The sequence below is a fragment of the Pistacia vera genome, unplaced genomic scaffold, assembly GCF_008641045.1.
Source record: "Pistacia vera cultivar Batoury unplaced genomic scaffold, PisVer_v2 Contig631, whole genome shotgun sequence".
NCBI classification, from domain to species: domain Eukaryota; kingdom Viridiplantae; phylum Streptophyta; class Magnoliopsida; order Sapindales; family Anacardiaceae; genus Pistacia; species Pistacia vera.
In genome coordinates this window covers 98,713-115,792 of record NW_022196481.1, presented here as the reverse complement: position 1 = coordinate 115,792, position 17,080 = coordinate 98,713, and the positions used below count along the sequence as shown (strand labels likewise).

The window sequence follows — 17,080 nt, the reverse complement described above, 5'->3', positions numbered from 1 at the left end:
GAAATTTCCTTCAAATCCTTTGCAGACAAGCCAAGCAAATCGAACTTTCTCTGTGCCTCTAGTTCTACCATTTATTTCTTTTATTATCTTCTGTATCTCTGAAAAAAAACTAAACCCTAATTTTCTCTTCTAATTAATTTCCACATTCGCGATCTCTCTATCCATGGCTTCTGGATCGTCGGGCCGGGCCAATTCAGGCTCCAAGGGCTTCGATTTTGCCTCCGATGACATTCTCTGCTCCTATGAAGACTACGCCAACCAGGATTCTTCTAATGGAAACCATTCTGATCCTGTGATTACCTCCAGTTCCAACAAGGTACTTTAATTACTCGTCCAGGCACGAAATTGTAATTTAGCGCTTTTCCTGTGGGTGGTTCGGAGTTTGTTTCGCAGATGTGATTAGGGTTTTCGAATTTGGGATTTTTTTTTAAAATCAAGGTGATTTTTCTTTTGGATTATGTTAATTTTTTTTAATTAATCAGGAGATCTGGTTGATTGATTGAAATTTGCAGAACATGAGATTGAATTTCTGACTTCATATCAGGCTTTATACAAGTAGATAAATAGAGTTTGATTTAATTTAATGGCTATAGTTGGCTAACGGACTTTGTTTGTGTGGACGTGATTGTGAACAGTTCTCTTTAGTGTTCTTATTCTTGGAGTAAGAAATATTATTGATGGTTAGATATGTTTGAATGTCTTGTGGGTTTAGAAATTAGAAATTTTAGACATGCTTCGAGGGCATACGACGTTTGTTTTGTTGATGATAAAAAGAAATTATGGTGGCTAACAGCTAATAACCCCCATAAAGGTACTAAAATCATGCATCCTTGAAATTTAATATATTTTAGACATAGTGTTACTTATTGATGCCTTTTTCCCTTTAATTTCTATCGATGATGCTGCTATTGAATCCACTGAATTTTCGGCGATTTAATTTTTCAGGATTTCCAAAAGAGCAGAAGGTCAAGACCATCAGTGTATTCTGGTAATGCCTATAGCCATCCAGAAGATTCTCTCAACCAAGATGTAACTTCTATGGTTGAACTAACCATGAAAAAACATACTGATAATCTCATGCGTTTTCTTGAGGGAATCAGTTCACGTTTATCGCAGTTGGAATTGTATTGTTATAATCTTGATAAATCAATTGGTGAAATGAGGTCTGAATTAGTTCGCGACCATTTAGAAGCAGATACAAAGCTTAAAACACTTGAGAAACATATTCAGGAGGTGAGTTACAACTACGGAATTATATTAAGATTTAGGTTTTACTACTAAGAGGTATGAAAATGCCATGTTTTTTTTCCCTTCTTAAGCATGTGTGATGAAAACTTGAATATGTTTTTTGAAGCATTTGAAATGGAGAAATGGATATTATTTCTTTATTGCACCCTTCATGGAAGTTTATTCTCTTGTATTCGCAACTGGAAATATTAATAAGAAATGGTTCATTAACCATAGTTCAGATGATTGGAAATATGCATTGTATTATGTGCCCCAATGATAAGTGTCTATGATACCAGGTATATACCTTGGTTAATGGTCAGTTCAATATTATTATTTTTCTGTGCAGAAATAAATGTTGTTTTGGATTATTGTCTCAGAGCTTTGATTTAATGAAAAGTTGGAAATGTAGAACTATTGTTAACTTTTGTTTCTGTTCTTTTTTCTGCTTAATAGTCAGCTGTAATGTTGTGATTACTATTCCTGTTGTAGAAGTATTTAATAAATCAGTGAATATCTTTATGTTTGCCATTGTTTATCTTTAAATTGCAAATGTTAGCTAGTCTCTTCAGTTGATTGTCGACTCTAGAATTAGATGGGTTTCGTATTATCCTGTTTTGAGCTTTTGCCTTGATCATCATTTTTTAAATTTACTTAAATTATATTTGAATGTGACAATTCTTGTTTCTTAAACAGTAAATGAGCTTGGATTTATATATTTGTTTCTATTAACTGAATGTGATAACACCTCTCCCTGATTGGCATAGATTTCAAAATTGTACACATAGTTTTTGCCTTCAGAAATTTTCTTACACTTGAAGTTGGCAGTGATCTTCACACTGATTGAACTATGGTGTTCATTGTGTATGTGGGTGTTTTCTGCTTTGTTGTTGACAATTCAGTCTGGTTGTCTTTTTTTTTTTTTTTTCTCATCTGACATCTAAGCAGTTTTAACTTGTTTGATTTTGCTGAATAACATTTGTATTACCCACTTCAGGTCCACAGGTCTGTGCAGATCCTAAGAGACAAGCAAGAACTTGTTGAGGCACAAAAAGAGTTAGCAAAGCTTCAACTTGTGCAGAAGGAGTCGTCCTCTTCAAGCCATTCACAATCCACTGAGGAGAGAGCATCACCAGCTGCCTCTGAAACTAAAAAGAATGAAAATGTATCTGATATGCACAATCAGCAGTTAGCTCTGGCCCTTCCCCATCAAGTAGCTCCACAGCAACACTCTCAGCCACCCCCCTCTCAGCCACCCCCACAGAATTTAACACATCAGCAATCCTATTATATGCCCACAAACCAATTACCAAACCCCCAAGCTCCAGCCCTTGCACCCTCCCCCTCCCCCGCCCCTGCCCCCACCCCCACCCCCACCCCAGTCCCAAGTCAACAGCCTCAAGTTCAATATTTGCCTTCTGATCCTCAATACCGAACTTCCCAACTGCCAGACCCCTCTAGGTTGGCCCCACAGGTTACGCAATCTCAGGTTAATCCAGTGCCTCCTGGCCACCAATTTCCCTCTCAGTATCACCAGCAATGGCCACAGCAGTTACCTCAGCAGGTACAACAAACGCAACAGCCCTCAATGCAGCCCCAGATGAGGCCCCCATCAACACCAGTTTACCCAACATACCCTCCCAGCCAACCAACAAACCCACCTCCGGAGATGCTGCCAAATAGTGGATCTATGCAGGTATCATATTCAGGAGTTCCTCAGCCAGTATCTAGCCGTGCTGATGTGATGTCTTATGGATATGGAGCACCGGGTAGAACCGCTCCCCAGCAGGCACCACCACCTCAGCAAATTAAGGGCGGTTATGGGGCACAACCTGGTGACGGATATGCAGCTTCTGGGCCACTGCCAACTCTTCCTCCAGGGAGTGCATATATGATGTATGAAGGTGAAGGGGGGAGAACACATCATCCATCCCAACACTACCCACAGAGTGGATATCCTCCACCAAATCTTCAACCTACTGGAGGTGCTAATCTTATGAGCCGGACTCCAAGCCATTCACAATTCATTCGCAACCATCCGTATAATGAGTTGATTGAGAAATTGGTGAGCATGGGTTTTAGGGGTGATGTTGTGGCCAACGTGATTCAGAGAATGGAAGAGAGTGGTCAGCCTGTGGATTTTAATGCTGTGCTTGACAGGTTGAATTTGCATTCTTCTGGGGGTACTCAGAGAGGATGGTCAGGGTAAAGAAAAGTATTGTCATGCTATATTACAGTGACAATTAAATCTTTGCATCGCAGTGAATAAAGGTTTCTTAATTTGTATACGTGTGTAACCTTATGTTTTTTTATTTTACTTTGTAATCTTTTTCTGTCTCTATGCATGGTCCAACTTTTATCTGGCCCAATTTCTCAACATTTCAGTAAATCATTTGTTAGAATAGACTGTGATATACGTGCTTGTCAATTGCGTTAAAAAGCAGAAAGCTGAGAGAAAGCAGAGATGCCTAGTTGTTGAATATTTGAATTGATTGGGTTAGAAAGAAGAGTCCCTAATTTGTCAACCATCAATTTTGTAGAGATTATGTCAACTTTTAACATTTATTACAGGGACTTTTCTCTTGCGGCATTTTGTTTTGAGTGAGAGGGTGATTGCTGAATGGTACATCAACCTGTAAGAATTCTGACATGATCACCTGGGACAAAGTAATTCCAAATTAATATGGTCCTACTCAAAGGATAATAATCATGTATCATAGATAATGCTGTGTGCAATGGTATCTTCATCAGAAAAGGATAACGTAATGATTGCAATGGTGAATATTCGGCAAGTAAATATCACCACTACCACTACCATGTGCAAAAAGTAATTAATGAAAACCACATTTAACCACCACAAAATCAATGCACATGTAGTTGAACTACCAAAGCACAAAAGCTTTAAGTCAATTTTTAGCACTAATGACATGAACATTGCCTACCCATTTAGGTCATCAATTATTCATGATGATAATCATAATCAATAAAAGTATAANAATGGTACATCAACCTGTAAGAATTCTGACACGATCACCTTGGACAAAGTAATTCCAAATTAATATGGTCCTACTCAAAGGATAATAATCATGTATCATAGATAATGCTGGGTGCAATGGTACCTTCATCAGAAAAGGATAACGTAATGATTGCAATGGTGAATATTCGGCAAGTAAATATCACCACTACCACTACCATGTGCAAAAAGTAATTAATGAAAACCACATTTAACCACCACAAAATCAATGCACATGTAGTTGAACTACCAAGCACAAAAGCTTTGAGTCATTTTTTAGCACTAATCACATGAACATTGCTTACCCATTTAGGTCATCAATTATTCATGATGATAATCATAATCAATAAAAGTAAAAGTAAACACATAATGAGCTCTAAATAACCAATAAAATCAAAGTAAAACATAATTAGCTTTAAATAATCATTAAAATAACATTTAAACATAATTAGCTCTAAATAATCAATTTAAAAAAAAAAAAAGTTTAATTCCATTGCCTGGAATCAAACCCGGATCTTTCGGGTGAGAGCCAAATATCCTAACCAACTAGATTACAATGGATTCATTGAAATGTTTTAGGTAGATTAATTTTATATTTAAATTGTACATGTAAAGCTTTTACACCAATGATGGGAATCATGGAACACTAAGCTCCTGACAAAATCCTTATACAGTTATACATTGAACATAAAAATAAAAAGAAAAAAAAACTCAATAATAAAGAAAAAGAAAATTGAGTTGAGTTGAATCCGTCCCTGGTCTTGGTTTTGGTTATACGTTGCAGTGAAGATGGTTTCTTTTCTCATACAACATTCATCCTTTTCACTCTTGCATTGCAACCTTCTCTACTTTTCACCCCAATATATACTGTACCTCATAACGTGATTTAACGATTTGAAAACTTAAAATTAAAAATAAATTAAAGTTGATTATGTGATATCCGTGTTACTAATATGATATTACCAATTCTTTTCTATTTATTTTGTGTTGGACTAGTTCAATATTATTTTATCTTATAACTTCTTCCAAGACGGCAAATGGTATGCTGAAAAGTAAATTTAGACCGGAATACGAAATTCAATGAAAGATATTGGAATTTTCGTTATTTATTTTAAACTTAACAACCACCAATTTTCCTTTTTGCCTTCACACATACAATTAAAATCAACCAAATCTATTAAATTTGACTTTATACACGAATCAGATTTTATTCTATGTTGAACCATATTTATCATTTGTGTATTTAATAATGAAAGGGTTTTGTGGTTTATGAATCTAAATGTTTAAATCGATGTTGTTGACCCTGCTATTATTGGGGCGTGATTGCCAATAAATCCCGCCTAAATCATAATTAATTTGATTTCATCTTCAGTAATTAAATAATGAAAACACATGAAACAACGTGGCATGTTTTTTCTTTTATTTGGGGTGTCAACACGTGTCCCATTATGCACGCACAAAATAAAGGCCGAACGAATAATACCCACCCAAGGTTTGCCTCAAAGACAATTTGGTACCCAAATAGTTTGAAAATGACAAATAGCTATTTTCCGTCATTATCTGTTAGTGATTTCCGTCAATTAAAAGGTAACATAGTAATTTTTGCAGAATCACAATGTTTTAAATTTTAATTATCTTTCTCTGGATATGGAGCAAGCTTCTTTTAAAAGATTAAGAAGTTTTGACACGTTGACATTGATTAAAAAAAAAAAAAAAAAGAGAAATGAAAAGTCTATTGGCTTTCCTTGTACGAAAAGTGTTTTAGCTTTTCTTTTGTTACGGCTTTGTTCTTTGTAAATTATTTTCAACTAAAACTTGTCAGTTGCTGAATGAATACAATCATTTTTTTTTTTATAAATTATTGAATTGAGCTAGATTGAATACAATCATTTTTTTTTTATAAAGAATTATTGAATTCAATTGAATTGAGATTTTATAAAGAATAATGATTGACGCCTAAACGGGATAAATCCTCTAGCACTACGACTCATGCAATGTGCAAAAGAAACACAAGGCTGGATGTACAATCCAAACAACACACCCAAACCTGAACCAAAAAAGAGGCAAGGGTGCCTTTACAAAAGCTTGAAAAAAAACTAGCCCAAGCAACTAGCTTTCCCACAACACTTAGAGCAGAAAATCACAGCAGAAAACAAAAAGGATGCAGCCTAGCAGCAGCAAAAAACCAGCGGCTAAAGCTTCCAGGAACTATGAACAAACAGCAAAACCAAACAAAAATATCCCAGCCAAACAACCAACTTTCACGAAGCACCTTGAGCAGGAAATCAACAAACAGAAAGCAAGGAAAATTCAGCTAGCAGCAACAAAACCAGAACAAACCTAGCAAAAGCATCCAGGAACCACAACCAAAACAACAATCAACAACATAAGGTCCCACACAGTTAGCTCTAACTTCCAATTCTCCAAAGCACTCCAACCCCCCACAACAACGGCATATCCAACCTACCATCAATCCAACAAAATCACAAATTCTGCAATCATTATAAACTAGAACATACAGCAGAAATGCCCAAGTGCCCATAGCCCACCACACTCGCCCACCAAAACAAGCCAAACCAACACCAAACACATTGACCATACGTAAGAAACAAAATCAGCCACCACCCAAACACTCGAAATCCACCAAGAAACCCCTAAGACAAAACAAAAAGACCAACCAAATCCACCCAATCAAAAGACATAAAACCATTGTCAATGAAGCCGGGATGGAAAGGGGGGAGGAAACGTCACCAAGTGTCAGAGAGAAAACATGCAGGGATCACGAGTAGCGATCGGCGTTGGAGGTGTGACGGCGTCAAGCCAATGAAGATTCGGCATGGCAGGTGCCGGACTCCATGGTTTTGGTGGTCAATGTTGGGTTTGGTTTTGTCGGCGTTTGAATGGATTTTGTGATGAAATCTCATCGACTAATGAAGATTTCAGAACGCTGGAGAAGAAGGAAAAAAAAAAGCAATTTCGTCAATCTATCCATCAAACACTGAGCGATGAAGAAAAAGAAATAAGAAACACACAAAAAAAAAAAAAAAAAAAAAAAAAAAAACAGAGCGATGGAGAAAAGAAATAGAAAATCAGAATGACAGAGAAATTTTTTTTTTCAGTAATTGATGTGGCAACCTTTGAAGGGCATTCCAATATTTTTCAGAAGTATAGTCTTTAACAGAAATCTCTAACTGAGAATGACGGAAATTACTTGTTTGTCTTTTTCAAACTATGTGGGTATCAATTTGTCTTTAAAACAAACCTTGGGTGGGTGCATGTCGTTCTCCCCACAAATAAATATCCCACTTGCCTCACCTAAAATGCCTCTTAAGTCAAAACCAACTCAATACTCTTAATCGTCCATTAATACGAAAATTAAAACAAATTTATTTAAATTTTCGTTTCCATTATTGATATGGTAAAATGTAGCAGTTAACGCTCTATATATAATAATAATAATTACAAATTAAAGTATTGAATGATGCAAAGTTGATGAATAAAATGATATTATTCTCATGAAATTGTCAAAAAATGGGATGAGATCCTAAATTCTCAACAGTCACCTCCACTAAATCTTTCTGTTTTTTAACAACACATTCTACTTGTCTCTTCATTGAAGACATGTGATGTGATGTGACCCCCCCATTTCAAGCTTTTTCTTATCCCAACTATGTTATGAATATGCTAAGCGTATGCTTTTTAAATGTATTTATTTAATTTATAATATAAAATATGTTTGTAATTATTTTATCATGGTTATGGGTTGTCGTTTTAAATACAAGTTCACATCCGTTGTTTCTTAACCAGCTACGCAACCGAGTCTTCCGTCTCTTAGTTAGTAAGGTTCCTGCCCATTTACTAATAAAAAAAATAACATTTAATCTAGACCCTCCACGTGACACAAGATCCAACCTACTTCAGGGTCCACACGCTGCCGTACAACTTCTCAACGGCCAAACTTTTCAAAACCCCAACGGAGGGAGCCTTCGATTGAAAATTTCCTCGTTATTTGTTCAAATTCAGAGACACAGCAACAAACTTTGAATTGTTGCTAAATTACCCATCCGTACTTGGATGGCCGTTGGATCTAGTTAGACTTTAGAGGGCTGTATATGTAAAAATTGAAATTATTTTCGGGCTATATAGTGAAGTTTTGAATTTAAAAAGCGCGTTTGACTGGATCTTTGGCAATAAAAAAAACTCAAGTGGTGATAGAATAATTCAGGTTGGGAGTGAGAACGCTCTCAAAAGAAGAAAAAGGCTTTGTTTATTGATACACAACTTATTCTAAAAGCAAAATTCAAACCTAGAAAACGAGATGGCGAAACTTTCCAAAGTGATTCCTCTTAATTGTTTACATACCCCTCAACGTCTAAATATTACATACTTGCCTTCATAAAGACAAGTGAACTAAAAAAAAAAAAAAGAAACAAAACTTATTAGTACAGATAATCTAACTCAATTAAGTAATAATTATTCTATTACCTTATTTGAGATGTTTAAATCAAAATCAAAGATGGTAAAAATTAGAAAAAGAGGGTGTAACTGATAACAAATAAAACTACTGTAGGAGCCACTACAATTTCCTCAAAATTAAAACACTCCCCATTCATTTCTTTCTCCTTCATCTCTACACTAACAGCAACTGTTTCTCTTTCTCTCTCGTCTTTTTCATTTTCAAAAACCAAAAAACCCCAAAACCCACATGCTATCATGAGTAATCTCCGCCACCGTGCCGGTTCATCCCGGCCCAGACACGACCACCAACCCGAGGAAGAGGAGCCTTACAATGTAATTCCTGTCCACAACCTCCTTGCTGACCACCCTTCCCTCCGCTTCCCCGAGGTACGAGCCGCCGCCGCCGCTCTCCGCACCGTCGGAAGTCTCCGCAAGCCTCCATACACCCAATGGCTTCCCCACATGGACCTTCTCGATTGGCTCGCACTGTTCTTCGGATTTCAAAAGGACAACGTTCGAAACCAGCGTGAACACTTGGTTCTCCATTTGGCCAATGCTCAGATGCGTTTAACGCCACCTCCGGACAACATCGACACGCTGGACGGCAGCGTTTTGAGGAAATTCCGGCGCAAATTGTTAAAGAATTACACCAACTGGTGTTCGTATTTGGGGAAGAAATCGAACATCTGGATCTCGGATCGGAACTCCGACCAACGTCGTGAACTCTTGTATGTATCGTTGTATCTTTTGATTTGGGGCGAAGCAGCGAATCTGAGGTTCATGCCAGAGTGTATTTGTTATATTTTTCACAACATGGCGATGGAATTGAACAAGATTTTAGAAGATTATATTGACGAGAACACGGGTCAGCCCGTGATGCCTTCCGTATCGGGTGAGAACGCGTTTTTGAACTTTGTGGTGAAGCCCATTTACGAGACGGTGAAGGCGGAAATGGAGAGTAGTAAGAACGGAACAGCGCCACATAGTGCGTGGAGGAACTATGATGATATTAATGAGTATTTTTGGAGTAAGAGGTGTTTTCAGAAGCTGAAATGGCCAATCGATGTTGGGAGTAATTTTTTTGTGCTGTCAAGTAGGACTAAACACGTCGGGAAAACTGGGTTTGTGGAGCAACGATCGTTTTGGAACTTGTATAGGAGCTTTGACAGGTTGTGGGTGATGTTGATATTGTTTATTCAAGCAGCGATTATTGTGGCTTGGAAGGGGAAGGAGTATCCGTGGCAATCGTTGGAGGAAAGAGAAGTGCAGGTTCGTGTTTTAACTGTGTTTATTACATGGAGTGGATTGAGATTTTTGCAGTCTTTGTTAGATATTGGAACGCAATATAGACTTGTTTCGAGAGAGACAATGGGGCTTGGTGTGAGGATGTTGTTAAAGAGTGTTTTTGCGGCTGTGTGGATTTTGGTTTTTGGAGTGTTTTATGCGCGGATTTGGGTGCAGAAGAATCGGGATAATAATTGGTCTGCTCAGGTAGATAGGCGTATAGTAAATTTTCTTCAGGCGGCATTTGTGTTTATTTTGCCTGAGTTGTTGGCAGTAGCTTTGTTTATTCTTCCTTGGGTGAGGAACTTTCTGGAAAGAACGAATTGGAAGATCTTTTATTTGTTAACATGGTGGTTTCAGAGTAAAAGTTTTGTTGGTCGTGGATTGAGAGAAGGGCTTGTGGATAATCTCAAGTATAGTTTATTCTGGATAGTAGTGTTAGCTACTAAATTTTCGTTCAGTTACTTCCTGCAGATCAAACCCTTGGTTGACCCAACGAAACGATTGTTACAACTTAATGATGTGAAGTATGAGTGGTATCAACTCTTCCCTGACAGCAACAGGTTGGCTGTTGGGCTACTGTGGCTGCCTGTAATTTTGATATATTTGATGGATATTCAGCTTTGGTACGCAATTTATTCATCTCTTGTGGGTGCAACAGTGGGCTTGTTCCAGCATTTGGGTGAGATTCGAAATATACAGCAGTTGAGGCTAAGATTTCAGTTCTTTGCAAGTGCTATGCAGTTTAATCTAATGCCTGAGGAGCAGCTGTTGAATGTGAGGGGAACGCTGAGGAATAAGTTCAACGATGCCATTCATCGGTTGAAACTGAGATATGGCCTTGGGAGACCCTATAGGAAGCTTGAATCGAACCAGGTTGAGGCAAACAAATTTGCCTTGATCTGGAATGAGATAATTTCCATTTTTAGGGAAGAGGATATCATCTCTGATACGGAGGTTGAACTGTTGGAGCTGCCGCAGAATTCTTGGAATGTATCGGTTATTCGTTGGCCTTGTTTCTTGCTGTGCAATGAGCTGCTTCTAGCTCTTAGCCAGGCTAAGGAGTTGGTGGATGCTCCTGACAAGTGGCTTTGGTATAAGATTTCTAAGAATGAGTATAGGCGTTGTGTTGTGATAGAAACTTATGATAGCCTGAAGCACTTGATTCTTAATATCATCAGAGTTAACACTCAAGAGCATTCCATTATGACGGTCGTGTTTCAAGAAATTGATCACTCCATTCAGATTGAGAGGTTCACTAAAACATTCAAGATGTCTGTTTTGCCCAAAATTCATGCCCAGTTGATCAAACTTGTTGATTTGTTGAACAAGCCCAATAAGGACATTAACAAGGTGGTGAATGCCCTACAGGCCCTTTATGAGATCGTTATTCGAGATTTTTTTTTGGAGAAAAGGGGCACTGACCAGCTTGTTGAGGATGGCTTGGCTCCTAGTAATCCAGCCTTGCTGTTCGAGAATGCTGTTCAGTTGCCTGACTCTGATAACGAGAACTTCTATCGTCAGGTTAGGCGCTTACACACAATTCTAACATCTAGGGATTCAATGAATAATATTCCTGTTAATCTTGAAGCAAGGCGCAGAATAGCTTTTTTTAGCAACTCACTCTTCATGAATATGCCCCATGCTCCCCAAGTTGAGAAGATGATGTCCTTCAGTGTTCTCACCCCTTACTACAATGAAGAAGTTCTCTACAGTAAAGAGCAACTACGAACTGAGAATGAGGATGGCATATCCATCCTATACTATTTGCAGACAATTTATCCTGATGACTGGAAGAATTTCATGGAAAGGATGCGCCAAGAAGGAATGGTGAAGGATAATGAAATCTGGACGGAGAAGTTGAAGGATCTGAGGCTTTGGGCATCATACAGAGGCCAGACACTTGCTCGCACTGTGAGGGGAATGATGTATTATTATCGGGCTCTTAAGTTGCTGGCTTTTCTTGATTCTGCATCTGAGATGGACATTAAGGAAGGGACCCGAGAACTTGGTTCAATGAGGCGGGATGGCAGCTTGGATCGTTTCGGCTCAGCAAGGTCATCGTCTGTGAAAAGTTTAAGTAGAAATGGTAGTTCAGTTAGCATGCTATTCAAGGGCCATGAGTATGGAACCGCTTTGATGAAATACACATATGTTATTGCCTGCCAGATATATGGGCAACAAAAGGAGAAGAAAGACCCCCATGCTGAAGAAATTTTGTATCTGATGAAGAACAATGAAGCCCTTCGAGTTGCATATGTTGATGAGGTTTCCACAGGGAGGGATGATAAGGAGTATTACTCTGTTCTTGTGAAATATGATCAGCAGTTACAGAGGGAAGTGGAAATCTACAGGGTCAAATTGCCTGGTCCTTTGAAGCTTGGCGAGGGAAAACCGGAGAACCAAAACCATGCCCTTATCTTCACCAGAGGAGATGCAGTTCAGACTATTGATATGAATCAGGACAATTACTTTGAGGAGGCACTTAAAATGCGGAATTTGTTGGAAGAATACAGGCACTACCATGGTATCAGGAAACCTACCATCTTGGGCGTTAGGGAGCACATTTTTACTGGCTCAGTGTCGTCACTTGCTTGGTTTATGTCGGCTCAGGAAACCAGTTTTGTCACCTTGGGTCAGCGTGTCTTGGCAGACCCTTTGAAAATCCGAATGCATTATGGCCATCCTGATGTCTTTGACAGGTTTTGGTTCTTAACTCGAGGAGGCCTCAGCAAAGCTTCTAGAGTGATTAACATCAGTGAGGACATTTTTGCTGGCTTTAACTGCACATTACGAGGAGGCAGTGTTACACACCATGAATACATCCAAGTTGGCAAGGGAAGGGATGTTGGATTGAATCAGATATCTATGTTTGAAGCCAAGGTTGCTAGTGGAAATGGTGAGCAAGTTCTCAGCAGAGATGTGTATAGGTTGGGTCATAGACTGGACTTCTTCCGTATGCTATCATTTTTTTATACTACTGTTGGATTCTTTTTCAACACAATGTTGGTTGTGTGGACTGTGTATGCATTCTTATGGGGCCGACTTTATCTGGCTCTTAGTGGTGTTGAGGATTCTGTTGCAAACGACAGTGAAACCAATAAAGCACTTGGTGCCATCTTGAACCAACAATTCATCATCCAACTTGGTTTATTCACAGCCCTTCCGATGATTGTGGAGAATTCTCTTGAGCATGGATTTCTTCAAGCTATTTGGGATTTCCTGACTATGTTGCTCCAGCTTTCATCAGTTTTCTACACATTCTCCATGGGAACTCGCACTCACTTCTTTGGCCGGACTATCCTTCATGGTGGTGCAAAGTATCGAGCTACTGGACGTGGTTTTGTTGTGCAGCACAAGGGCTTTGCAGAAAATTATCGGCTTTATGCACGTAGCCACTTTATAAAAGCCATTGAGCTTGGATTGATTCTTATAATTTATGCATCACACAGCCCTATAGCTAAGGACACATTTGTTTACATAGCCATGAGCATCTCAAGTTGGTTCATGGTTATTTCGTGGATAATGGCCCCGTTTGTCTTCAATCCTTCTGGTTTTGATTGGTTGAAGACTGTATATGACTTTGATGAATTCATGAACTGGATTTGGTTCCGTGGTGGTGTGTTTGCAAAAGCAGAACAGAGCTGGGAAGAATGGTGGAGTGAGGAACAGGATCATCTAAAGACAACTGGTATTTGGGGAAAGATACTGGAGATAATTTTAGACCTCCGCTTCTTCTTTTTTCAGTATGCCCTAGTATACCAGCTAGGTATTGCTGCTGGAAGTACTAGTATTGCTGTTTACTTGCTTTCTTGGATCTATGTTGTTGTGGCGTTTGGGATTTATGCAGTAATATCCTATGCTCGTGACAAATATGCGGCAAAAGAACACATCTACTACCGACTGGTTCAGTTCCTTATTGTCATATTTGCGATACTTGTGATAATTGCCCTAATGGAATTTACAGAATTAAAGTTTATAGATCTTTTCACCAGTCTGTTGGCTTTTATCCCTACTGGGTGGGGCCTGATATTAATTGCCCAAGTATTCCGGCCCTTTTTGCGGCCCACAGGGGTTTGGCAGGCTGTGGTTTCTGTTGCTAGATTGTACGATATAATGTTTGGAGTGATTGTCATGACCCCTGTGGCATTTCTATCATGGATGCCTGGATTCCAGTCTATGCAGACAAGGATACTATTCAATGAAGCATTCAGCAGAGGCCTTAGGATATTCCAGATTTTTACCGGAAAACAAGCTAAGGGCGACATATAATTTGAGGTAACTTTTCGTTTAGCCTTTCTTGATTTTTCCCCCTTACCTGTGGTGTCTACTTTTTCACAAGATTAAGTGTACAAAATTTGGCTAGTCAGTGAAATTTTGCTATTGCATTATGCAGTTGAAAGAATACTTGTTTCCTTTTAAATTGAACGAGTGATGTTGAATGAATTCCATGGTCACATGGTTTTATGATGGAGTATATGTTTATATATGCATAAGTTTTACCTTTTTGACCATGATTTCTTGATGTTAGTTGGGTATGCTTAAGGCGTTGGTTCATATTAGGTATTCTGGTTCTATCTGCCTCTGCTAGCAGTATATTCTTTTTATATAGTTTTTTTTCTGAAATACATGCTTGTAACTGTTCTTGCTGTGTGGAATTATTCTAACTTGATTCAAGGTATTGTTCCTTATTAACCACAAGGTCATTATTTTCATAATTACAGTTGTAGCCTATTTTTGTTGAATTGAATGTGAATTCACACAGCACTTGCCGGAACAGTGAGTATAATTTTATTGGTTGCAATACTGAAGAGAAGGTGTATTTTATTTAGGAGATCTGTATCTTGAGAGTAGATCAATGTGGGTTTCTAGAAGTTCTTGAAGGTTAAAGCACCCAGAACAATTGGATGTGTCTTATGGGTTGAAAGATCTTTGATCTGCTTTTCTTTTTCTTTTTTGGTTGAGAATGATCTTTGGTTTATATAGAAGCAGTGGTTAGGACCATGGATTGGACATTTAAGAGGCAAAATATGAGATTTTTGATGTGGGGCAAATCTGAATAATGCGGCCTACTGAAGCTTCACACTTAGCTAAGGGTTGATATGAGTAATAACTTTATGGATTTGTTAGGTGGGAACGAAATTAGGGTTTGTGGTTTAAAATAAGTCTGACAAGGCCCAAATTTTCAGTGGCAAATAACTATAGGGCTGGTTGTTAAGCATATAGTTTTGTAACTTAAAAAGAAAAGGACAAGAAGGAGAATATGTGGACTTTCATATCTAGATTTTCTTGGCATTAGCAGGTTGCATCACACAACTCAAATATAAGAGCCGGATAGCTTTTCAATTTTCTATATTTGTTCTAAATTGGAAGCAGTATGTATAATTATATGGATTTTAGCACTCCTCATAGTAAGTGCCTAAATAGAATACTAATAACATTTTCTTTTGGAGTTAGTAAGACCAAGAAAAGTTAACAAATAAGATGTCAAAACCAACATAAGTTTATTGGAACACTGCTACAAGGTGCATTCAATTCCTGCAAGCCTGGAAATTATCAAGTTAGCTTATTTCTGAAACTTGAGAAAAACCAAAATACATAACATGAGCTAGTTTAGTAAATCTTGGAAACATGAAAATATGACTTACTAATGACTAGAGAGTATTTGAGGCTTTGCATATGGCCCAACGTCTAAGCTGGATCATAATTCTAATCCATTTGTAACTTGCCTCTGCTGTGAGTTTCTCATGGCAAACATTATTTGTATTATGTGGGCGTTGACTGGTCGAGGACTCTTGTACCGATGTGAACCTCAACAGGAGTTCTTCCTTGAAATCACAAAGGTTGACTTCATCCACCAGACGGCTTTCTATTTAGTTTTCCAGTCTTCTGCTGAACTCCTCCATTCTTGCGGATCATAGATGACCTAGTAGCATTTATCCTAGAGCATTCTTCTCAAGAAAAGACATTTGAAAGGGTGATTGAATTTCACTCTTTATAAGTCCTTACCACTCCTCAATGCCCACCAAGTGTTATTTCCAAAACCACTGCTCAATCTTCTTTTTTTGACTGATTAAAAAAGGAAACACAAGCAAAAACTTTTGAGATGCAAGAAGCAACTGAAGAGACACTAATAGTAGTGGAAGACATATAATGTGTAGAGGGATCAAGTTGCTATAATTCTAGCTTGACCCGCTTGCACGCCTGCTGTGGTGTCCTTGAGAAGTCGCAACACCCCTTTTTTTTTTTTTTTTAAATATGAGATGATCCACTACCATTTGTCTTGCATGATTTAATTGCTCTTAATTTTCCTCAGAATTCAACCGATTGGCAGTTAAAGAATTAGGGATGGGCAACAAACTCGCACATCCATGTCTACTTAACTTGTTTATTGTGATTGCTATATGTTGCCTGCTTTGATAATATGGACTATAATGTTTCAATCGATCTTGCATAGAAAGTATTACCTGCCGGGAGGTCTTGGTTTAACTCTCTTTGTTGAAATTTTCTCTTGTCATAATTGAAAAAGCTACTGTTGATTGCATAGTTGAATATTAAACCTAGTATAATTCAGCTTTTCACTGAGAAGATTGGATGATGTTTGCAGGTCTGAAAGCAGCATGAGGCGGAGTACTATATTCAACTTGAGAGTGATGGATATCTCATTTGTTGATTGTGGAGGTTCTTGTTTGTAAGGCGAAATTATGGTTGTCATATATTGAGTGGGGAGGTAGAAGACATACATTTGGTTATTTATTTCTGGCATCAACTTCCCTTGTCTGTTGTAATTAGCTATATTTCTCATATTCTTACTGTTGCCAAGCTGGGAAGTTTTGATCTTATGTATTCAATTTTCCCAGATTTTTCAGGGTACAGTTAATTGGCAATGTTCATACTAATGATAGCTTAGTGTTCAGTTTGTCAAGACTTTCTAGAATATTAAATATTTGTTATTCTTTTATTAGAAATGCAACTATGTGTTTTCTCAATACATGTATATACGTGTGGTTATCTATAACATTTATGTCAACTGGGTCATGATCAGATCAGATGGAGCCCGCCCAGTGGGTCATCTGGCAGGTTCTGGTTGAGTCAATG

At 38.1% G+C, this 17,080-nt stretch overlaps 2 protein-coding genes and 2 non-coding genes across 4 annotated transcripts; 3 read left to right on the top strand and 1 right to left on the bottom strand.

Moving 5' to 3' along the window:
• Positions 1-3,709, top strand: LOC116111354 (putative cyclin-dependent serine/threonine-protein kinase DDB_G0272797/DDB_G0274007). The gene is made up of 3 exons (XM_031397553.1): positions 1-316; positions 946-1,233; positions 2,225-3,709. Exons 1-3 carry the CDS (start codon positions 164-166, stop codon positions 3,434-3,436), a joined length of 1,653 nt encoding a protein of 550 aa, XP_031253413.1. The 5' UTR covers positions 1-163; the 3' UTR covers positions 3,437-3,709.
• A 1,019-nt stretch (positions 3,710-4,728) lies between these two features.
• On the bottom strand, positions 4,729-4,801 carry TRNAE-CUC. The gene has a single exon. It is a non-coding gene; the product is annotated as a tRNA-Glu (tRNA).
• A 4,073-nt stretch (positions 4,802-8,874) lies between these two features.
• LOC116111363 (callose synthase 12) lies at positions 8,875-16,971 on the top strand. The gene is made up of 2 exons (XM_031397563.1): positions 8,875-14,260; positions 16,590-16,971. The coding sequence occupies exon 1, from the start codon at positions 8,954-8,956 to the stop codon at positions 14,252-14,254; it is 5,301 nt and encodes a 1,766-aa protein (XP_031253423.1). The 5' UTR covers positions 8,875-8,953; the 3' UTR covers positions 14,255-14,260; positions 16,590-16,971.
• On the top strand, positions 11,895-11,975 carry LOC116111377. Its single transcript, XR_004125056.1, has one exon. It is a non-coding gene; the product is annotated as a small nucleolar RNA J33 (small nucleolar RNA).
• Positions 16,972-17,080: the final 109 nt, after the last annotated feature.

Coding starts and splice junctions, on each gene's coding strand:
- LOC116111354 (XM_031397553.1), top strand. CDS start 164: ATGGCTTCTGGATCGTCGGGCCGGGCCAATTCAGGCTCCAAGGGCTTC. Junction 317..945: donor TTACCTCCAGTTCCAACAAG/GTACTTTAATTA, acceptor TTAATTTTTCAG/GATTTCCAAAAGAGCAGAAG. Junction 1,234..2,224: donor TTGAGAAACATATTCAGGAG/GTGAGTTACAAC, acceptor TACCCACTTCAG/GTCCACAGGTCTGTGCAGAT.
- LOC116111363 (XM_031397563.1), top strand. CDS start 8,954: ATGAGTAATCTCCGCCACCGTGCCGGTTCATCCCGGCCCAGACACGAC.